The sequence below is a fragment of the Miniopterus natalensis genome, chromosome 15 (assembly GCF_054644295.1).
Source record: "Miniopterus natalensis isolate mMinNat1 chromosome 15, mMinNat1.hap1, whole genome shotgun sequence".
Lineage (NCBI taxonomy): Eukaryota > Metazoa > Chordata > Mammalia > Chiroptera > Miniopteridae > Miniopterus > Miniopterus natalensis.
In genome coordinates this window covers 28557595-28577736 of record NC_142095.1, presented here as the reverse complement: position 1 = coordinate 28577736, position 20142 = coordinate 28557595, and the positions used below count along the sequence as shown (strand labels likewise).

The 20142-nt window shown below is 49.1% G+C and overlaps 1 protein-coding gene across 1 annotated transcript in view; it reads right to left on the bottom strand.

Annotated features, from left to right (window-relative positions):
• Positions 1–3017: 3017 nt before the first annotated feature.
• DZIP1L (DAZ interacting zinc finger protein 1 like) overlaps positions 3018–20142 on the bottom strand; it is a 29922-nt gene continuing 12797 nt past the window's right edge. The window contains 9 exon segments of the mRNA XM_087825114.1: positions 3018–3158; positions 4157–4281; positions 7299–7362; positions 7470–7627; positions 9574–9754; positions 10977–11089; positions 12378–12494; positions 12645–12753; positions 15111–15677. Of these exon segments, the coding sequence (XP_087681240.1) occupies positions 3018–3158; positions 4157–4281; positions 7299–7362; positions 7470–7627; positions 9574–9754; positions 10977–11089; positions 12378–12494; positions 12645–12753; positions 15111–15677 (1575 nt within the window).

Sequence of the window (20142 nt, the reverse complement as noted above, 5' to 3'; positions counted from 1 at the left end):
GGGGCCAGGGACTCTTCACTCTCTGGGCAGAGGGTCGTTGGCGCAACTGGACAGGACTCAGGAAAGCGCCGAGCGGGCAGAGCGTCCAGGAGGGGGCACCAGGCGCCCACTGAGCGGCCCAGAGGGACACAGCCAACAAGCAGAACACCTCTGACAAAACCCAGTCAAGAGAAGTAACCTAATCGGGACCACTCAGAGGACAGTTCGTCCTTCTCTGCTTGTTTTTATTTTTATTGAATTTATTGGGGTAACACTGGTTAACAAAATTGTATAAGTTCCAGGGTCTCAATTTTATACCACATCATCTGTACACAGTATTGTGTGCTCACCCCCTGAAGTCAAGTCTGGTCCATCACCGTTCATTCCCCTATGACCTTCTCCACCTCCCTCTCCCCTCCCGCCTCCGTCACCACCCTGTTTTCTGTGTCCATGAGTTTTTCTTTTTCTTTATTTTCAATCCCTCCACCCTCAACCCAGCCTCCCCAAACCTCCACAGCTCTCAGCCTGCCCTCTATCTAGAGTCAGTCACTCTTTTCATTGTTAGTGATTTTGTTCCTTAGATTTCACATATGAGTGAAATCGTAGGGTACTTGGAGAGAAGTAACCTAATCAAGATAACACGGAGGATAGTGACTCCATCTCTGCTCATCTCTGAAAACTAGGTAAATAATATTCTAGAAACAGACTCCAAAATTAATTCAAAATGAAGCAGGTGTATGCAGAACAATGGCAATCAGACGACTCTGGAAACATATGTCTCTGAAAAGACATTGTACTCATAGTGATTTATGGCCAATTTCATTCAACTTTACAAGGAAGAGTTTTCATGATCCTGAAATTGATCAAGAGGGTTAAAAAAGATGGAAATCTAGTATTTTCAATTATTGTATGATATTTTACTTTCCTTTTGAGTTGGACTTTTTAAATATATCAGAATCCATGCTTTTTTTTTCTTCTTTTTAATATATCTTTATTGATTTCAGAGAGAGGAAAGGAGAGGGAGAGACAGAGATAGAAACATCAACGATGAAAGAGTCACTGATCGAGCCCACAGCCCCCGCATGTGCCCTGACCGGGAACGGAACCCCGATCGCCTGGATCCTAGGTCGACGCTCAACTGTTGAGCCACGCCCGGCCGGGCTAGAATCCATGCTTTTTACATCATTGCTAAGTTTAACTTTTTCCATTTAATTTTTAATCTACATGAGTTGTTTCTGGATCTTTTTTCCTCCGTGTAACAAATATTAATTGAAGGCTAACTTACTTAAAGTTACATGAGCAAGAGACAGGCCCAACAGCCTAGACGCTCACTTCCCAAGACTGCTCTAGCTCCCCTGCCTCTGAATGTCCAACTTGTCAGCAACAGAGCTCAACACTGAGCCCTTGATATGATGCTAGTTCTTGAGGACACCAGCTGGCTACTTGGTGTTCTTTCACAAGCCTGGATGGCATAGCCTACTGTTTGCCCACCAGGCTATATGGCATAGTCTGTTGCTCACAGGCTACAAACCTGTACAGCATGTTACTATGCAAAATAACATGAGATTAAATCAAGCACAAGGAAAAGTGATGCAATCAAGAGAGTTGATAAATTTGTGTGAGGCTGCTCCCGCTGTAACACTGCATATTGTTTTATAACAAACTTTTCTTCTTATAGAAGTAGGAGGAGTACACTCTAAACAAATGACAAAAACTATAGTATAGTAAATCCATAAGCCAGGAAGTAGTCATTTATTAGTAGCCCCAGCCATGCAAATGCCACACGGAATGGACTGCAGCTGGGAACACAAGCTAACCTAGGCAGATGAGGGAGTGAACTGTGCAAATACAGAGCAGAAACTGGGCAATGGCTTTGATCTTAGCCCTGCTGAAGACAGAATGGGACTTCTTCCACGGTGAGACAGAGGGAGATGGGACCTTAAAACTCAGTGGTTCAATTCCACTGATAGAAACCTTTCGGCGATCACTCCTCCTCCCATGGGGCCTCAGGAAATTCTTTTTCCCTTGGCACCTCAGGAAGCCCACTTCCACCATGAAGTAGGGACACAGAGCACCCCACCAATAACACTGACATAGTCTCAAGCTATCTATTCTTTGAGACTACTTACATGGTCTCAAAGTATCTTTCCAAAAGATTCTTATTGTAACAAAGAGATAGCAGGCTGACACCACATTAACAGAGTGATCAAAGGTGATATCACTAGGCCTAGACAAATCACATCCTGTGCGTTCTGATATGACACATATTACCTTTATGGTATTTCTACCAAAAACACATAACCTGAATCTAACCTTGAAAAACAGCAGGCAAATTAAAATTGAGAAAGATTGTGAAAAATAACTGGCTCCTTTTTTTAATAAATATGATGGTCATGAAATATGAGGACATACTGAGAAATATTAAAAATTAAAGGGGACTGAAGATTTAAGATAAATGAATGCAATGTAGTGCTGTCAAGGACATTATTAGGTCAACTGGCAAATACGAATAAGTTCTGTTAAGTAGATAGTATTGTATCAGTATTAATTTTCTGATTTTGATCATTTTACTCTGGTTATATTAGGGAATTCCTTTTTTAGGAAACCCAGTGAAATTATAAATATAAATCTATATCATATATGTAGTTCTCCGCTCACAATGTAATTCTGGGGCTAGAAGCTGAGAGGAACTGCATTTCTAAGTGACCCTTTGCCAGCTGAAGTCTGGATTAGGTTTTGCAAATCAGAAACACTTTTGTGAGATGTTAAACAAACAAAAAAGAGAATTTCCAAGGCTGAAAGTCATTTTCAAAAAAAGAGTTTATTAGTCCATTGCTAGCACAAATAATAGTTACACTAATATTAAGAGAAAAAAATAGATGCATATTTCAGCACCTGCCCCACCCCCAACCCCTTTTCCCTTTTTCTAAAATGACATATACACACAGCAGTGTCTTCTATTGGTGTGGGAACTGAGCTATTTCTCCCAAGCCAGGGAAAAAGCCGGGTCCTCTGCTCAGCCCGGCTCTGGGGCAGCATCACCAGTTACAGATCTTGTGTTTGCCAGGGGTCCTATTGCTGACGTCATCCTTCCCTGGGTGCAGAGATTTCTTCCCCTTGCCCACGTCCCGTGGGACATCTTGCAAAATAATTTCTTTGATGTCACTCTCATCAGAAAGCTGCATGAGATGAGGGAAGAAGAAAATGCAGGATGGCCACGGGAATAAGATGGGGCTTGGAAGAAAGTAGGGAGACACTGCTCCTCAAGCTCCTTGGAAAGAACTATGGCAGATCAGGCTGCTCTTGCTTTGGGCTGTGGATGCTCTTTCACAATGTGGGGAAAGGAAGGGATGTCTTTTTAATCGTTTGGACTTGTTACGAACACACAGAGCTCCACAACAAACCCAATGATTATATAGTAAAAGCCAAGGGTCGGGGGATGGATGCTACCAAGAACCAAGCCATGACTGCCCACAACTTCTGAATGGCAGGGCGACAGCATTGGCCATCCCAGGAAGCCCCTCTTCTGCCTGAGAAAGTGACAGGATGTGGGAGCTCTTCATGCCTGGGGGGCGGAGGGCAGTGAGGAGGCTCTGGTGATGGTGGAGGAAGATGAGCATCTGAGCTCTAAATATTACGGTGGCTCAAGCCTGAGAGACACAAGGCCATCAGGACATTCTCCGTGAGAGGAATGGCCTTGAATATTTAGAACAAAGTGTCTAAATACTCCCACTGTATGCTGTCGCCCACTGTGATGTGTCTGATGCCACTGCAATACCCGCCCCGTGGGAAGAAGCCACTGGCCCGGGGCCTGTGTGGGGTCCTCAAGAGTGAAGGGGGCGGGGGTCCCCTGTGGGATGAGCCAGAGGGAGGAGAGACCAGCGACCGAGGAAGGCAGGCAGCGAGCCTGGGCCAGGCTCCATCAGAGGCAGGAAAGGGGAGAAACAACCTACCGAGGAGCTGCTTGTGTCATAAACCAAAAGGTCTTCTATTGTTAACATGGACACAGGAAGCACTTGAAAGTGGCCCTGTCTGCACAGTGAGGTCAGTTCCAACGTCCCGCTGGGGCCAAGGCTGACACTCGCTGGACCCTCCCGCAGGCCCACCCCACGTGCCCAGACTTGGAGCTGGTCCTTTAGGGAACTGCAGGGCAACCTGCCAGAGTCCCGCACCCTACCTGAGGCTTCCCTTCCGTCCTGGCAGCCTGCGGTGGCGCGGCGCCGGGCAGGGGCACACTGGTCCATTCTGCAACCTTCTTCGCCTGCTCACGCTCCTCCCGGCTCATCACCAGCACTCGCCTCACTGCAAGGCAACCAGGGGGAAAAGCCCAGGGAGTGAAGGCCGCAGCCTTCTGTGAGGTCCAGGCTCCAGTGCGGACAGAGGGAGTCCAGAGAGGGTCAAAGGCAGAGGAAGGGCGACCGAAAAGACCAGGGCGAGGAGAGGGAGAAGCCCCAGCGACGTGTGTCTCAGGGAGAGGCCTTGGGCATCCCGACAATGTAGCCGCACCTCACAGCCCGGCTGGGCGGGTGGCTCAGGGAGCCCCTTCCTTTGGCCTCGCTCAGCTGGGACATGAACTGCAAGACAGACGGGCAGCCACCCCCTCCCTCTCCACGTCACTGAGACAGGGAGGGATCTAGATGGGACTCAGCACAGGAGGGCTGCAGGCCAGACGTGCTCTCTGCACACTCCATGCAGGAAGGGAGCTGAGCAGTGACGTGCGTTATCTATGGCCACCCGGTGACATGGGAAATGAGGTGCATGTCCAGGCCTCAGGAATCAGCAAGAAGGAGGGAGCTAAACTCGGCTTCCTAGGAGTCAAATGTCTGAGGGCAGGATAGACTCTTGGATCTACAAAAGCCCTTGGCTCCCTGATTCAATCCTTCAGGGAATATTTCAGGGCCTTCGATGTCCCTGGCACTGTTCCTCACCCCTCAGTCACCATCTTGTCCTGATACCTCATTTTACAACAGAGGAACAGAAACCCTTCACACAAGGACAAGTAGGAAAGTAACAAGTGACAGAGCCTGAACTGGACCTGAGGACTCCTGAGATCATCCGCACTTCTCTAAAGGCTCAGTCTGGTGGATTCTGTTGGACCAGCAGGCCTGAAATAAGCTGTGGACTGGATGAACTTCTGCAGGATCCATTAACAGCATGGGCTTGTAGACGGCACAGGCCTAGGCTCACATGCCAGGGCAGCCACAGGCTGGCTTTGGAAAGACACAACTCTGTGTTCCATATTCTTTAAGTAAGTCTAGGCTAGAAATTGCAACTGAAGCCAGACGCCTATGGCCTTTTCACTAACAGTTTATAGAAAATCTTAAAAGAATTGGAGTTGATTTAGTTGTTTTGAGAAGAAAATGCTCAATTTGTCATTGTAACCTGTTAGATAGAAAGTGACAAGTTTCATGGATGCATTCATTCCAGTTAACTGTAACACTTAGCTTCATTTCTGTGATGCCCTTTAAACCAACGAGCTGAATTTCTGTCTAAGTCTCGTTGCTGAAAAGAAAAAAGAACTTTCCTGTAAAACTGAAAGGGGTAAGTAAAGTGGCCCAAAAACGACCTGGGGAGATCCGAGGCAGCCTGCTGTGAGGGTTCACTGTCAATCTCTGAGGCTGTCATCCTCTGTCTCAAGGTTGGCAGGGAAACCACACCTTCCCCTATTCTTTTGTTACAAAAACTTATCTTTGGTAGACTGTGTGTTACAGGAAACTAGATTTGTCAAAATGTTCGTTGTCGCTGAACCTAGTGGAAACTGTGGTGATAGTTAGCCCGGTGACCACAAGCCCTTGGTCCTGCGCTAATGAACTCAAACAGTGTAACAGGCCGTGCGGATACACTTCCTGCTGGGGAATGGCTAAAGGCAGTTCTTTCTGGGAAAAAAGTATCCTACAAATAACAAACACACAATAACTCCAGCACATTAGCTTCAAAGACATAACCCAGAATCAATTCTCCATGACACGGTTCTGTGATCTTGAACGAGTAACTGAAGGTCTCAGCGGCTTAGCTTCCACATCTGTAAGGGTGGGTGCAGTTATGCAGACGCCTTACCTCATGGGCTGGGGGAGGGAATCCCTGCCCTATCCCCAGGGTTAGCCAAGCTTAAGAGGGACACCCTCTCAGTGTCTCCCTACACTTTCCTACCCTCTCCTACCCACAGAACTAGCCAAGCAGAGTCACTGTAACACCCCCTGGGCCATGTTTCAGCTGGGAGAGGGTCAGGAATGCTGACTTCCTTTTTCTCTCAGACCCTCTCCCCCCACCAGTGACTGGGTTTGGAAAGCAGCTGGACTGTCCCCACAGCTGCCTGTTTAAGCCACCAGCTCAGGGTCCTTTTTGCAGACTCAGCCCCATAACAAATATGGTCAAGATCTGGATTTGGGAGGCTGCAGGCATCCCCATTGGCTTCAGGAGCCAATCCAGCTCTAACAGGAAGCTGATGCCTTAGGCATCACTGGGCCCTGTCACCAGTAACAGAGCAAGGCTTTGATCTCGGTGTACCTGGTCACCTTGTTTAGTCACTGTCAGTTCAGTACCTGGAAGAGGAGAGGTAGGAGTGGGCTCCCCGCAACCTACAAGAATCCAATAATTCAATGACAAAACAAGGGCTACAAATTCTATCTTGCTCCCCATATCTCTGCCATTCCAGGAATGGGCAAGGAGGGCCATTCTCCCCAAGGCACAGTAATGAGCTGTCCAATCAGAAGACCCAAAGGAACTTGAAGGGCACTTGTAGGACCTCGAGGAATCTGGGCTGGAGAAGCGCTACCCCACTTGTCCCGACCACTCACCAGTATATGGTCGGCTATGTGTGCCATGGTCAGGGGCCTGGGAGCTCCCCTCCAAAGGATCATTGTTTGATATATTCCAGTTGTCCTCTGACTGGGGTCCTACCGAGGTAGGGGCTCCTGAAGGATGGAGAAATACACTCCTCCCAGAAATTCTCTTCCAGTCCTGTTCAGAACTGAATGGGGCCACAGTGACATGGAGGAGGAAAGATAAAGGATGGAAAGGGACACTTTAAAAGGCAGACGTCATTACTTACAAGCATGTCAGGTTTTCCCAGAGCCTGCCCGCTCCCTCCCTTGGGCCCAGGAGGCAGCCAGAAGTCTCCCTAGAGTGTAGTGGCCACGCCAGCTTCTCCCTTTGGACATGAGGACCCAGTCCTTCCAGAGTGGCAACCGGGGTTTGGGGAAGAGATGAGTCAGGAGAGTGGAGCTTGGTTTTGCAGGGAGCAAAGGACCTCAGTCTCTTTTGGGAGCTCCAGTTGGACCTTTCTTGAGGCCTCCCCCTCCCCTGTCTCAGCCCCTCACTTGTCTCTGCCCCTCTCCTGTCTGGAGAAGCCTGTGGGGAGCCCAGAACAGAGCTGCCTGAGGCCTGGAGCCACACCACAAACCCAGTGACAGTGCAGAGTCTGGGGCTCACCTTAACTTAGGAACTGGATAAACAGGGGTCCTGAAATTTCCATCTGCTCTAGGTGTTGCCATATGGGTGGGCACCTGGGTAAAGCCAGGGCCATGGCTGCCATAGCTATGTGGAATAAGCAGCGGTGGACCGGCCAGCTTGGATGGCAATTCCTCGTGTTGGGTCGAGGTCTTTGACTGAACCTCCTTTGTGACCAGAAGGCTCTGTTGGCTTTTGACTAGAAACAAAGACAAGAATGAGGTTCAGTGAATGCCCATCAGGGTTCTCACGCCAGAGAGGATGTGGAAAGGGGCCCTGAGACACCGGAAATGGACCAGTCACTCTGTTGTAAGATACCACAGCCAATTTAGTAACGTGTTCCACGGCTGGCCAGATTCAGGGCTGGGACCCACAGTTTTATCAGAGACCAGGAGAGGGGCTGGTATTCCAGGGCCATGTCATCATTCCAGGAGACGCACAGGAGGCAGCAGGTCTAAAGAGGAGCCCAGCGGGTCTGCCACTGGCCCACGATTACACAGAAGTAAGTGGCAGATACAAATCCAGGATGTTGGTCGCCCTAAATCTAGGCCTCTTGCCACTGCCTTTCGACCTCCCATGGCTTTGCCCCCCAACGAAAGCAGCACAATGTGAGCAGAGACAGGAGGTGAGCATTTATACAGCTCCGCGTGGTCCCTAGAGAGAGAGCTTGTGGGCAAGTGCTGGAAAGAAGGTCTACAAAATATGGGAAACTGTGAGGCGAGAGACTGGGCCAGCTCTGCCTGCAGACAGTTCTGCCGGCGGACAAAATCTGAGCTCAGACCTGTTCCCTGCCTGGGGTCACCGCTGAAAACAGTGTCACCTCACAGTGACCTGCGCTGGAGAAGGCAGGACCTCAGGACCAGGGAAAGAAGAGAGGTGGGGTTGGGGGGTGGACTCTCACTCTTGCTTCAGGACTACAGGGCCAGGGCTGCAGGGGAGGGTGGCGCCTGGAAGAGCAGGACGCCTTTCCCTTCTCTTGGAAGCGGGGACTAGGAGGGGCTTCCATCACCTTCCCTAACTGCCTGTCCCCTCTCTCTCAGAGCTCCCACCACCCTGTGCTTGGCTCCATCACATCACTAGTTCCCTCTGGTTTCCCAGCTAAGGTGGCAGGTCCTGGCACACATCAACCTCAGTAAACAGCACTCAATGAATGAGTGAATGAGTGAGCATTAGAGGCACAGGGCTGGGAACTTAAACTGAAGTGTGAAAGGCAGCTTAGCAACCAGGACTAATACCCTTCTTCTGAGATTTCTGTGCAAGACTAAGAACTGCCCTTTCCTTAGAAACCTTAAGGCCAAAAGTTTAAACTGCACAAGACAGAGTTTCCCCTATTTTGATACAATTTTACCATCTTCGCCTACCAACTGTTGTGTTATCTTTTTGACATTTTTACATAAAATGTCACCACTTTTACACATAAAATATTCATTTTATATTTGTCCGAGTAAAAGTCTGTGAGCTTACGGCTGGCTGTTAGCACTGGGGAGGCTCCTGAAATTAGGAAGACAAGTTCCCTTGCTCCTGAAGTTCCTTGAGGACAGAGACTGGACGGTCCTTGCCCACCTCCTTGAATCTTCCACAAGAACCACCCAGCCTTCCCTTGTTGTGAGCCCCAGGGACAAAGAAGCAGCGGTCACCCCAGGCGGGAAACAGGGCTGAGCTCAGGATTCGTCCTCAGGCAGAACTGGCCCAGCCTCTCTCCCTCCCACTAGTCAGGGCAGAGTGTCCATTGCCTACTGTTCGCCTCTGCCTGCAGCCCAGCTCCCAGGCCTGGGCCTCCACCAGCACCGACAGGCCTGGGTCACAGAGCCAGGCACCCGGGGAGCTGCTCCCTCTGAGCACAAAGTTCACCCACAGTCAGAGCCAGCAAAGCTGTGCAGAGCTAAGCTGCCCAGTAAAGAGCAGATCTGAGCAGGAGAGTTCCGCTGCCCACAAGCTCTGGCTGGCTCTCCTCTGCGACCATTAGGTACCCAGGTGCCCACCCCACTCCACCCCAGCCCTGACTCTGTTTCCCCCAAAAAAGTCTTCAGGACTGAGTCACCGTGAGGACCCAACTATCTCACCGTTAGAGCAACCCACCTCATGGGCAAACAAACCCAGGCCCTTCCAAGTGACAGCCCCGGGCAAGCCCTCTCTCCAGCTTACGTGAAACCTGGCTCCATGTCTGGGCCACTGAGGCCTTGTTCTGTTCCACCTCCTCTCCGCCAGGGGCTTTCCTGACCAGCTTTTCCCTCGGACTTGGTAAATGAGCAAACTCCTCTTCCCTCTGCACCCACTGGACCTGCTGGTGGAGGCTGTCAGTCTCAGCGGGGCTTGTCCTTGAATCCTAGAAGACACGGAAGATCCCCTTTGGAGACAGGGCTCCCCTGCAGCCCCTTCCCTAAGCCTCTAAACCTGCAGCTGGCCCGGGAGCCACTGTGGTCAGTGCCAGGCGCTCCCAGGGCCAGGGGGAGATGAGTGTCAGAGCAGGGCCAGCAGCAGCTTCACCCGCTGCTGAACGTGCGCTAGTTTAGGGCCTGGGGGCCCCGCAAAACTCGCACAGCAAGAGGACAGAAAGGGTCTGTGCACAATGCCCCAACCACAGCGCCGGGGCTCAGCCGGGCCGTGCCTTTCACCAGCAGACTGAATCCAGCACCGGAGACCCTGCCTTGCTCCTTTTTGTCCCCCAGTCACTATCCTTATGCCAGACACCTTGTCCTCTCTGCCTAACAACGTTTGAAAAAACTGCTGCGAAAAACAAATGCCAGGTCCCCTCTGAGACCTACTGAAAGTTGCTTGGGCTTTTCACATCTACCCAGAACCCATGGGGGCTCCGGCTTGGGAGGCATCTAAGTCCAGCATGAGGGTTCATTCAAGGTTAGAGAGAAATGTTCTAATCAAGCCTGAACTTAGGGCCAGTGTAACCTTAAGCAGGAGATGAAAAGAGTCAAAGATTAGAGCAGCGTCACTAAAGTAAACTAGGTGCCCGTTTTTGTTCTCATCTTAGTCCACACAGATAGTATTTTCAATGAGAGAATGCCCGGCTCCTTTAGTGACCAGGTGTGCTTTTATTAAATAATAGATTTCATTGCTGCCTTGAACGCTAATATGCATGCTCTGGTTAAACACAGGCACGAGGGAGGGACAGCACTCAAATCCCAATTTGTACCACACAGAGCTTCCAGGCCCTGGTCATCCACAGCCACCTGCTGAGCGTGTGTGGCCACGTGTGCCACCGATGATGGACACTTAGCCCAAGGGGCCCACCCAGAGGCCAGACTGAATCAATTCAATTCCCTTTGTCAGAAAGAGAGACCCAGAAGAAAGTAACCAATGAGTAGAGAGCACGGAGAGGTCAGAACACAGGGGGCACCTCAAGTGACCATTGGAGGAAACAGAGCAAAGCGACCACACTGCCACCGAGACCTGGGGGCAGAAGCCTCGTGGGTTTATATTCCTAGGCACCAAAGGTGCCCCTGCTTGAACAAATAAGACGAACAAGCTTAGAATGGAAGGAACGATCGTGCCCTGTCAGTTTAAGAACTTACTTTCTTTACCCCCTTGCTTACCCTTCTGTCTGGAATGGTGTGATGCAGGGCTCGCTTGATCCGCTTCAGCAAGGTGCGTTTTCTCTTCGGAGCTTCCAGAGCTTCCTCCTGTTCATCCGAGGAATCCTCCCACTCTGCAGCACACGGCAATCAACAAGGTCAGTCTGGTGCCCGGAACCTGTGTTCCCAAAGCCCCACAGCACCCACCTGGCTCATGCTCACCCCGTGTGCTCAGGGACACTGTCCCAGTGTCCATCCCTGGGTCACAAACTGTTGTTTCTGTTCCTGGGCACCACCGCCTCAGACCCCTGCCCACATTCAGGATTCCCTTCCCTTCCAGTCTGGCCCTCTGAGATCTGGGCTCAGTCCTGCTCGCAGGACAATTCGGGGCTCCAGGCTTCTGTCTGGCACTTGAGTCCTGGCAGCAGCTTGGTCCCTGACTCCATTCTGATCCCAGATCCCAGGCCCTGTCACTGCCAGCTCCAGCCTAATACTGGCCCCACCTGACGCACTCTCCCCACAGCTGTGTCAAATTCTGTCCCCTGTATGGGGGTATAATGGTGCGCAGGATAGATGGGTCCCTGCTCTTCAACTTTATTGCTCAGATCAGGTGCTCTCCCTCCAGTTGCAGCAAGGTCCGGATCACAGGGTTCAGAAGCCACATACATTCCCTGGCCCCACCCTCCAGAGTCTGGTTCCATAGGTCTGGGGAAGGCGTCTGCAATCTGCATTTTAACTTGCCCAGGTGATGCTGACCGAGGTCAGCCAATGACCACACCTTAAGAAGCACCGACCCAGAGGGTAATACAGTCAGCAATTACAAGGAAAATGCTACCAAGGGACCATCCAGTGTGAGACAGGGAAGCACCCAGAAGTGTTCCTCAGGTCCAGTGAGAGAGGCCCTGCAGTTAGAGCTGGACCATCCCTTGATTCACTCAACGGACATTTACTGACAAGTAACATGAGTGTGAACAGGCCAGTGCTGGGTGCCGGGGACACAGAAGAAAACCCTCAAAAAGTCACAGTGGAGGGTGGTCATCTCCAACTTGGCTGTATGTCTGAATCACTGGGGCCCCATCCCAAGCTAATTTCATCAGAATCTCTGAGGGTGGGCCCTAGGCCTTAATATTTATTTTGTAAACTCCCAGATCTTCTAGCAAACAGCCAAGCCTGAGAACCAACTGTTCTGGAGCAAAGGTTCTCCCCGTGTGAGCCACAGCACCGGCTGCACCTGGCAACTCACTAGAAACACAGATTCTCAGATCCCGCTCCAGCCCGACTGAGCACACCTTCTGGAGGTGGAGCCCAGCAGCCTGGGAGTAGGGAGACCTGCTTCTCACTGCACACCCCTCTGCCTTCAGTCCCTAGTTCCCTTCACCCAGGTTCAGGTGGCCAGGCACAATTAAGGAGCTACAATCTGACCAATGGAGAGGGCTGCAAATCTGTTCTCAGCCTTGGACACCGGGGAAGAAAATGAGGGCCTGCCTCCCTTGGAAGAGTCCTTCTCCGTGTCCACAGCCTTCGGGCCCCCAGGGCTCCCTGAGGAGAACGAGCACTTAGGGTCTCCAATGCCTCGGACCCATGTGAGACTTAGAGAAAAGGTGGGACTGCATGTGGGCGCTAGTCGGAAAAAGTGAGCCCTCTAGTCATCTTTCCCAGCAACAGGTGGGATGGAGCAGTGGTCACAACCACGGGATCTGGAGGCAGAAGGAACAGAGTTCACAGGCCAGCCCTGCCCCTCTCTAGCTGAGCTCCCCTTGGCCAGTCCTTGAACCTCTCTCGGTCTCAGTGTCCTCACCTCCCAAATGAGGATGTTAATGCCCATCCCACATTGAAACCATGGGGATCAGGTAATGAGACCAGGAACCTTAAGTGCTTGGCGAAGCACTTGGCACACATCCAGCCCCCACCCTGGGAAGCCCAGGTCGCAGGAACAGGGCCTCTGAACTGGTTGCAAAACTGGGAAAGAAATGTGGAGCCTCAAGGCAGGACATGGGGGGAGACTGTGGGATTGCAAGAAAAGGCAGGAGGAACAGGAAAGAGAAGAAGCCAGGACATCCGTCAGGCATGATACAGACCATCCCATGCAGACTGCGACTCCACCTTCGTGTGACACACCGTCTGGCTCTGCAAAGATGAAGAAGAGAGCGGGTTACAGCCAGCAGGGACCTCTGCTCGAGGAGTGACAGTGCCTAGGACCGTGAAGAAGGGACAGCCACTGCTTCCACACCTTCCATTAGAAACTGGAGGGCGCTCAGTACACCGGCCCAAACCCACACACCTGCTGCCTTCCGTATGTGAGGGGACGGCACCGAGGCTGAATGGCAGCAATCTGAATGGAACCATGCTTTATCTTCCCATGGTGGGGAGGCAAGACTGGTTGAAGGTCGGAGCCCCATGGAAGCAGAGTGGGACAGGCACACAGTCAGTACTCTTGGTACAATGGGTGGAAACAGCCAGGGCCAGTAGGTGCCCATCCTGTACTGTGGACATCTGAGCTGAGTGCCCCCTAGGTGGATGGAGGCATAATGGGGACAGTCACTGAATTATCTGCTCAAACCCCCTTTCCAGAAAGTCCTGCTTCTCCCTCGGTCCACGTGGACAGGGCAGCCACATGTGACAGTGTGGCCCCACGCCACAGCCAAAGCTGGCTGCCCGGGTCTGGGCAGAGAATCCTGGACTGCAAATGTGTGAAGGCAAGAGCTGTCGGCACCCCACTGCTCTTGGGTTGGGGTTTCTTGGTTTGTGTGTGTCCTTCTTTGTTCTGCCTCGTGGAACACATAAGGAATGCAAGCTGGTCCTCAGAGTCACAACTGAAAACTAGAAGTAGACATGGAGAAAGGAGCAAGACAGGCAGCAGAGGGAAGCTCCTGACCGTGTTCCTGTCTCTGGTCCCAGGTTCCTCCCACACCCAGCTGCTCCCTACCTGGAGCTCTGGGAGACGCCCCATCAACAAACACAACAGGTCCCCTCTCCCGTTGAATTTCTGTGGCTTCCTATTAGCTTCTGGCTAATGGCTCATCCAACGCTTTCTTGCTTTGCTAGCTCTATTCCAGACACTATTAAAGAGATGACTCACCTCCTAGGCTTCCCTACAGCTATAGCTACCCATGAGACACAGCTGAGACCAACAGAATAGAAGCAGGTCTCAGGACTTGACCTTTTCATCAACTTCGCCCACTGGATATGGTTGTGATAGTTGGGGCCATGGCAGCCATCCTGCAACTACGAGGACATGAGAACAAAAACTAAATATTCAGAAGATGATAAAGAGAGACCCAGAGTCTGAGTTTCCAATGTATAATTTTGCTGCAAAAATGAGGTCAGCAACAGTCACCGCTATTGGTGTGACAATATAAAATCATAAAAACACACCCTAGTGATCTAGTGTGCTGTGTTTAGCCAATACGTTCCTTAACTGAAACATTTACAAACAAGAGTTCAGGTAACGTAAGGAAGAAACCTCGAGACTGGACCTGAATGGCCACAGCAGTGAAGAGCCTAGAGTTCTGGGGGTGAACAGTGAAAAGAAAAGCAGCGGGAAGAGGGTAGGAATATTGCCTGGGTGAGGCATGGCTGGGAGAACAGAAAAGCAGAAACAGCAAGGGGTGCAGGTACAGAAAGAGGCGGCTAGACAGTGGCAGTGGGTGCTCAGCCCATGGAAGCCGTGTGCAGGGCGCTATCAGAACCATGGCGAGGACCTGAGGCCATGCGGGGGACATCTGGGGAAAGATGCCCTTCGGCACGGACCTGGGGCTCAGAAGGGCAGGTGAGCCTGGATGGGGCAGAGAATCGTGAGCAGCAGGTGAAGAGCCACTGGGCCAGGTCTAGGAGACGGAGCTTAGTGAGTGCCTGTCATCACATGAGTGTATCTGACCCCTGAAGTATCAACTGGGTGCCAGTATTTAATGTGCTCTCTGGAGTTAGTGTGAGCCCATCTGCTTGCAGTCCCTAAGGACAACGGCACAACTTCAGCCTGGAGGCAGGCAGGTGGCATCCTCATGGCTTTGTGCCCCTCAAACCTGAGGATTCCTCTCTCTTTAAAGAACCTGAGTAATGAGACAGATGGTGGGGCGTCCAGAAGAATCTAAGGGGATCCTCACAGGGAAGAGGCCTGGGGCACCAGGGGCTGGGGGGGAGATGGGACAGACCTACCATCTCCTCCTGGGAGGCCACATGCCTGGCTCGTCGACAGAACCCAAATAGGGTGGCACTCCTCTGGCGCTGGGCCTTGGGAGCTGCTGCCTTGTGAACCTGAGACAGGGAGGTGCGCAGCCTGTGAATCTCCTCCTGCAGCATCTTGTTCTCCTCCAGCATCTTGTTCTCCTGCAGCGTCTTGTTCTCTTGCACTATCTTTTTCTCCTGCAGCATCTTGTTCTCCTGCTGCAGAGTCCTGTTCTCCTTCTGCAGCATCTCGTTCTCTATCTGCAGCGTCTCGTTGTCCTCCTGCAGTGTCCTTTTCTCCTCCTGCAGCATCCTGTTCTTCTGCAGCGTCCTGTTCTCCTCCTGCAGCGTCCTGTTCTCCTTCTGCAGCGTCCTGTTCTCCTTCAGCATCATCCTGTTCTTCTTGTGCAGTGTCCTGTTCTCCTCCTGCAGGGCCCTGTTCTCCTCCTGCAGGGCCCTGCTCTCCTCCTGCAGGGTCCTGTTCTCCTCCTGCAGAGTCCTCTTCTCCTTCCTCAGCGTCCTGTTTTCGTCCCGCAGCGTCCTGTTCTCCTCCCGCAGCTGGTGGGAATGGGGTGGTCAGTTAGTCATGACCGCAGGGGCCTCTGAGGGCCCAGTGTCGGCGGCTCTGCACCAGATGGCAAACGCTGGTCGGCGTTTCACCTGGAGCAGGGTGGAGGGTTTCCAGGCCTGGGAAGGTGGTTTTCTAACAAGACTGACCACCTTCCAGCTTGGGAACATTTTCAAGCCGTGCCTGGGGAGAAGGAAGGATTGAATGCAGGCCCCAAACATCAGGGGGAAGGGCTCTCTGTCAGGTGTGGCCACCACTTAAGGACAGTCAGGGAAGTTGGCGGTCATTGGAAAATCATCAAATGGATGTTTTTAGGTGAAAACAAATGGTGAAAAAAATGTAACATGCTACCTCTGCTCTCTGAGCAGAGAGAAAATGAGACTATGTGTACTTGCATAAAGAAACTCTAGAATAGTACGAAAGAAAATACAAGTGGTCACCTGTGGATGGTGGGTGTAGGGGACAGGTAGGTGAAGACTGGGTGGAAGTGAGACTGAACTTAGTGTACCTTAATGTATTTCTCCTGCTTCAGGAATGAGTTTGGATGCATTTCCCACTTTAAAGTGTTTCAAATAAAGTAAAACCATCCAATGGGGTTGCTGGAGTGGGGTGGATACTATGTGCCCGACTCGGACTCAAGCCCTTTCATGCTCTGAGCTCTCTGCATGCAGAACCTGGGGCTGTTGTGAACAGGCTTCCTCTTCAACTTGCCCCTCCTCAGGGGCATTTTTATAGAGGATGTTTTCTCTGCCCTGAAGCCTGCTGCTCTCTGTTCACTGGTCTCATATCTGAGCCCTTCCACCGGGGCTCTGGGTGAACTATCACTGAGGTCCACAGCCACCTGGTTCTCTCCTGGGTGGGATTTCAAAGAAGGGTGACCAGGCAATTCATCTGAGGGTTATACAAAGCCTCTTGGGCGGGCCTCACGGGGTCACTGCCGAGGGGACCACAGTGGAAAGGCTGCGGTGGTCCAGAAGACAAGGCCTGGAGTCCCCTGTCCCTGCCCCTGTGTGGGCAGCTGGCCCTTCTGTGTACTGATGAGGGTCAGCAGCCAGGAACAATATCAGCAACAAAATACCTGCCAACCAGTTCAAGGTGGGGGAAAGGTGGTGTGCTGGAGGTTGAGAGGAGGTCGCGGGAACCAAGCTCCCCCCGACCACCCAACGAGAACTACCTGCACCGCCTCAACTTCAAACTCTTCTAGAAGTTTCTTTGTTTCCATTTTCCATTTTGTGTCCTGAAAAGTAAGTTTATAAAATGAGCCCCTCTAGATATTAAACTACATTATAAAACTACAGGAATTAAAAAGTACTGGCTCACGATTAGGAAGAGAGATAAGTGAAAAGAATACAAAGCTCAGAGGAAGAGGGGAAAACATGGAATCTTAGTCTGGGGGAGGATGGGTTATTGACTCAGGGTTTTCAAACAAGCAGCTAACTGCCTGAAAAAAAGCTATGAACTTGGGCCCTTATTTCATATCTTAAACCAAAATAAAGTGTAGATGGGTCAATGATGTAAATGTAAAAAATGGGAGTGACTGTAGGCAAGGTGGTGGGGTAGGAGGTTCCAGCTCTCAAGCCACCCACAGAGAAGATGACTTTTATGGGAACCTGGGAATCCAGCTCACAGGTTCCAGTCCCTCGATGAAGCAAAAAATCAGAGAGTAGTTGCCTTGAAGAGGAGAAGACAGTTTCACTTTATTGCATCACCTCTTCCCCAAGGCAGCACAGCTCAGCGCCAGGAGAGACTTCCTCAAGCTTGCAAACATTCCCACAAGGAAACGTGAGAGTGAGTGAGCACCCAACTGCCCCAGCTTTGAGGGGTGCTGCCCAGGAAGCCACTTCTGTCTCACCACCCCCAGAACTGAGGAAGTGGGTGTGGCTGAAATTGGCCTGGGACACTGGCACACAGACCTCACCAACTGGCTCGGCCCTATGGGCTGCCTTGTGGACACCAGGAGGCGTGGGAGGAGAGAAAGTAAAAGTGTAGAGCGTTTGTGTGCAGTTGAAGTTAAGTTTTATCAGCTTAAAACAGACTTTGTAACTATAAAATGTTTTATATAAGCCTTATATTAATCGCAAAGAAAAACACCTACAGCAGGTACACAAAAGATCAAAAGAGGAAAGAATCAAAACATAACACTACAAAAAAAAAAAAAAAAGGCTTCAAATCATGGAGAAAGCGAGAAAGAGGGAAAGCAAAGTAACTTCAAAAAAAGTTTGAAGACAACAAAATGGCAATAGTAAGTACTAATGTATCAAAAATTATTTTATATTTTTTAATTACAGTTGACATACACTATTATATTATTTTCAAGTGTACAACAGAGTGATTACACATTATAAACCTTATAAAGTCATCACCCCAATAAGTCTAGTGTCTGACACCATACATAGTTATTACAATATTTTTGACTGTATTTCCTATGTTGTACTTTACATTCCTGTGGTTGTTTTTATAAGAGGCAATTTGTACTTCTTAATCCCTTCATCTTTTTCACCAAAGCTCCCAACCCCCCTCTCATCTGGCAACCATCAGTTTGTTATCTGTATCTATGAGTTTGTTTCTGTTTGTTAGTTCATTTATTTTGTTTTTTGATTTCACATATAAGTGAAATCATATGATATTTGTCTTTTTCTGTCTTTTTCACTTAGCACAATACCCTCTAGGTCCATCCATGTTGTCTCAAATGACAATATTTAATTCTTTTTATAGCTGAGCAATAAATATTCCATTGCATATATGTACCACATCTTTATCTATTCATCTACTGATGGACACTTAGGCTACTTCCATATCTTGGCTATTGTAAATAATGCTGCTATTAACAGAGGGGTGCATGCATCCTTTTGAATTGTTGTTTTGGATTTCTTCGGATAAATAAACAGAAATGGGTCTGCTGAGTCATGTGGCAGCTCTATTTTTAATTTTTTGAGGAATCTCTGTAGTTTTCCATCATGGCTGAACCAATTTCCAATCCCACCAGTAGTGCACAAGGCTTCTCTTTTCTCCCCATCCTAGCCAACACTTGTTGTTGGTTTATTATCAATAATTACTTTACACTTAAATGGATTAAACTCTCCAATCTTCAGAGCTGGAGTGGCTGAATAAATTTAAAAAACCCCAACGGCAACAAGGTCAAACTATATGCCGTGTGCAAGAGGCTCACTTTAGCATTAAGGACACACATGGACAGAAACTGAAGGGTTGGAAAAAGATATTTCATGCAAATGGTAGCCAAAAGAGAACAGGGGTAGCTATCCTTATATCAGACAAAAGACTTTAAGTCAAAAGGTGTCACAGAGACAAAGGAAGTCATTATATAATGATAACGGATCAATTCATTAAGAGGATATAACAATTGTAAATATATAGGCACCCAACATCAGAGCGCCTAGATATATAAAGCAAATATTAATAGAACTAAGGGAGAAATAGACAGCAATATAATTACAGTAAGGGACTTACATACTCCACTTTCAACAATGGATATTTCACCCAGACAGAAAACCAGTAACAAAAAAGCACAAAAGGAAGGAAATAATAAAGATTAGAGCAGATATAAATGAAAGAGAGACTAGAAAAAGAATATAAATGATCAACAAATCTAAGAGTCGGCTTTTTGAAAAGATAAACAAAATTGACAATTCCATAGCTAGACAAAGAAAAAAGAGGGGTCTCAAATAAAATCAGAAATGAAAGAGGCGACATTACAATTGATGCCACAGAAATGCAAAGGATCACAAGACACTACTATGAACAATTATATACCAATAAATGAATAATATGGAAAAAGTGAATAAATTCCCAGACACATACAACCTGCCAAGACTGAATCATAAAGAAATAAAAAATCCTAAATGGACCTATGAATAATGAGATTGAATCAGTAATCAAAAAATCTCCCAATAAAGAAAAGCCCATAATCAGGTGACTTCACTGGTGAATTCGACTAAACATTAAAAAAAATTAATGCAAATTCTTTTTAAAAAATTGAAGAGGAAGGCACACTTCCAAATGCATTTTATGAGGCCAGCATTACGCTTATCAAAAGCCAGACAAGGACACTATGAGAAAGAAAATTTAGAGTCCAATAACCCTGATGAACATTGATGCAAAAATCCTCAACAAAACACAAGCAAACCAAATTCAACAGCACATTAAAAGCATTATACACCATGATCAAGTAGGATTCATCCCTAGGATGCAAGAATGGTTCAACATAAACAAATCTATAAATGTGACACACCACATTAACAGAATAAAGAATAAAATCATATTATCATCTCAATAGATATGAAAATGCATTTGAGAAGTTGTGTATAGAAGGAATAGACAATGTAATAAAGACCAGAGATGACAAGCCCACAGCTAACACTTTTTCTCTAAGATCACTTCTATTAGCACTTCTATTCAACCTTAGCACTTCAGTTCAACATGGTATTGGAAGTCCTA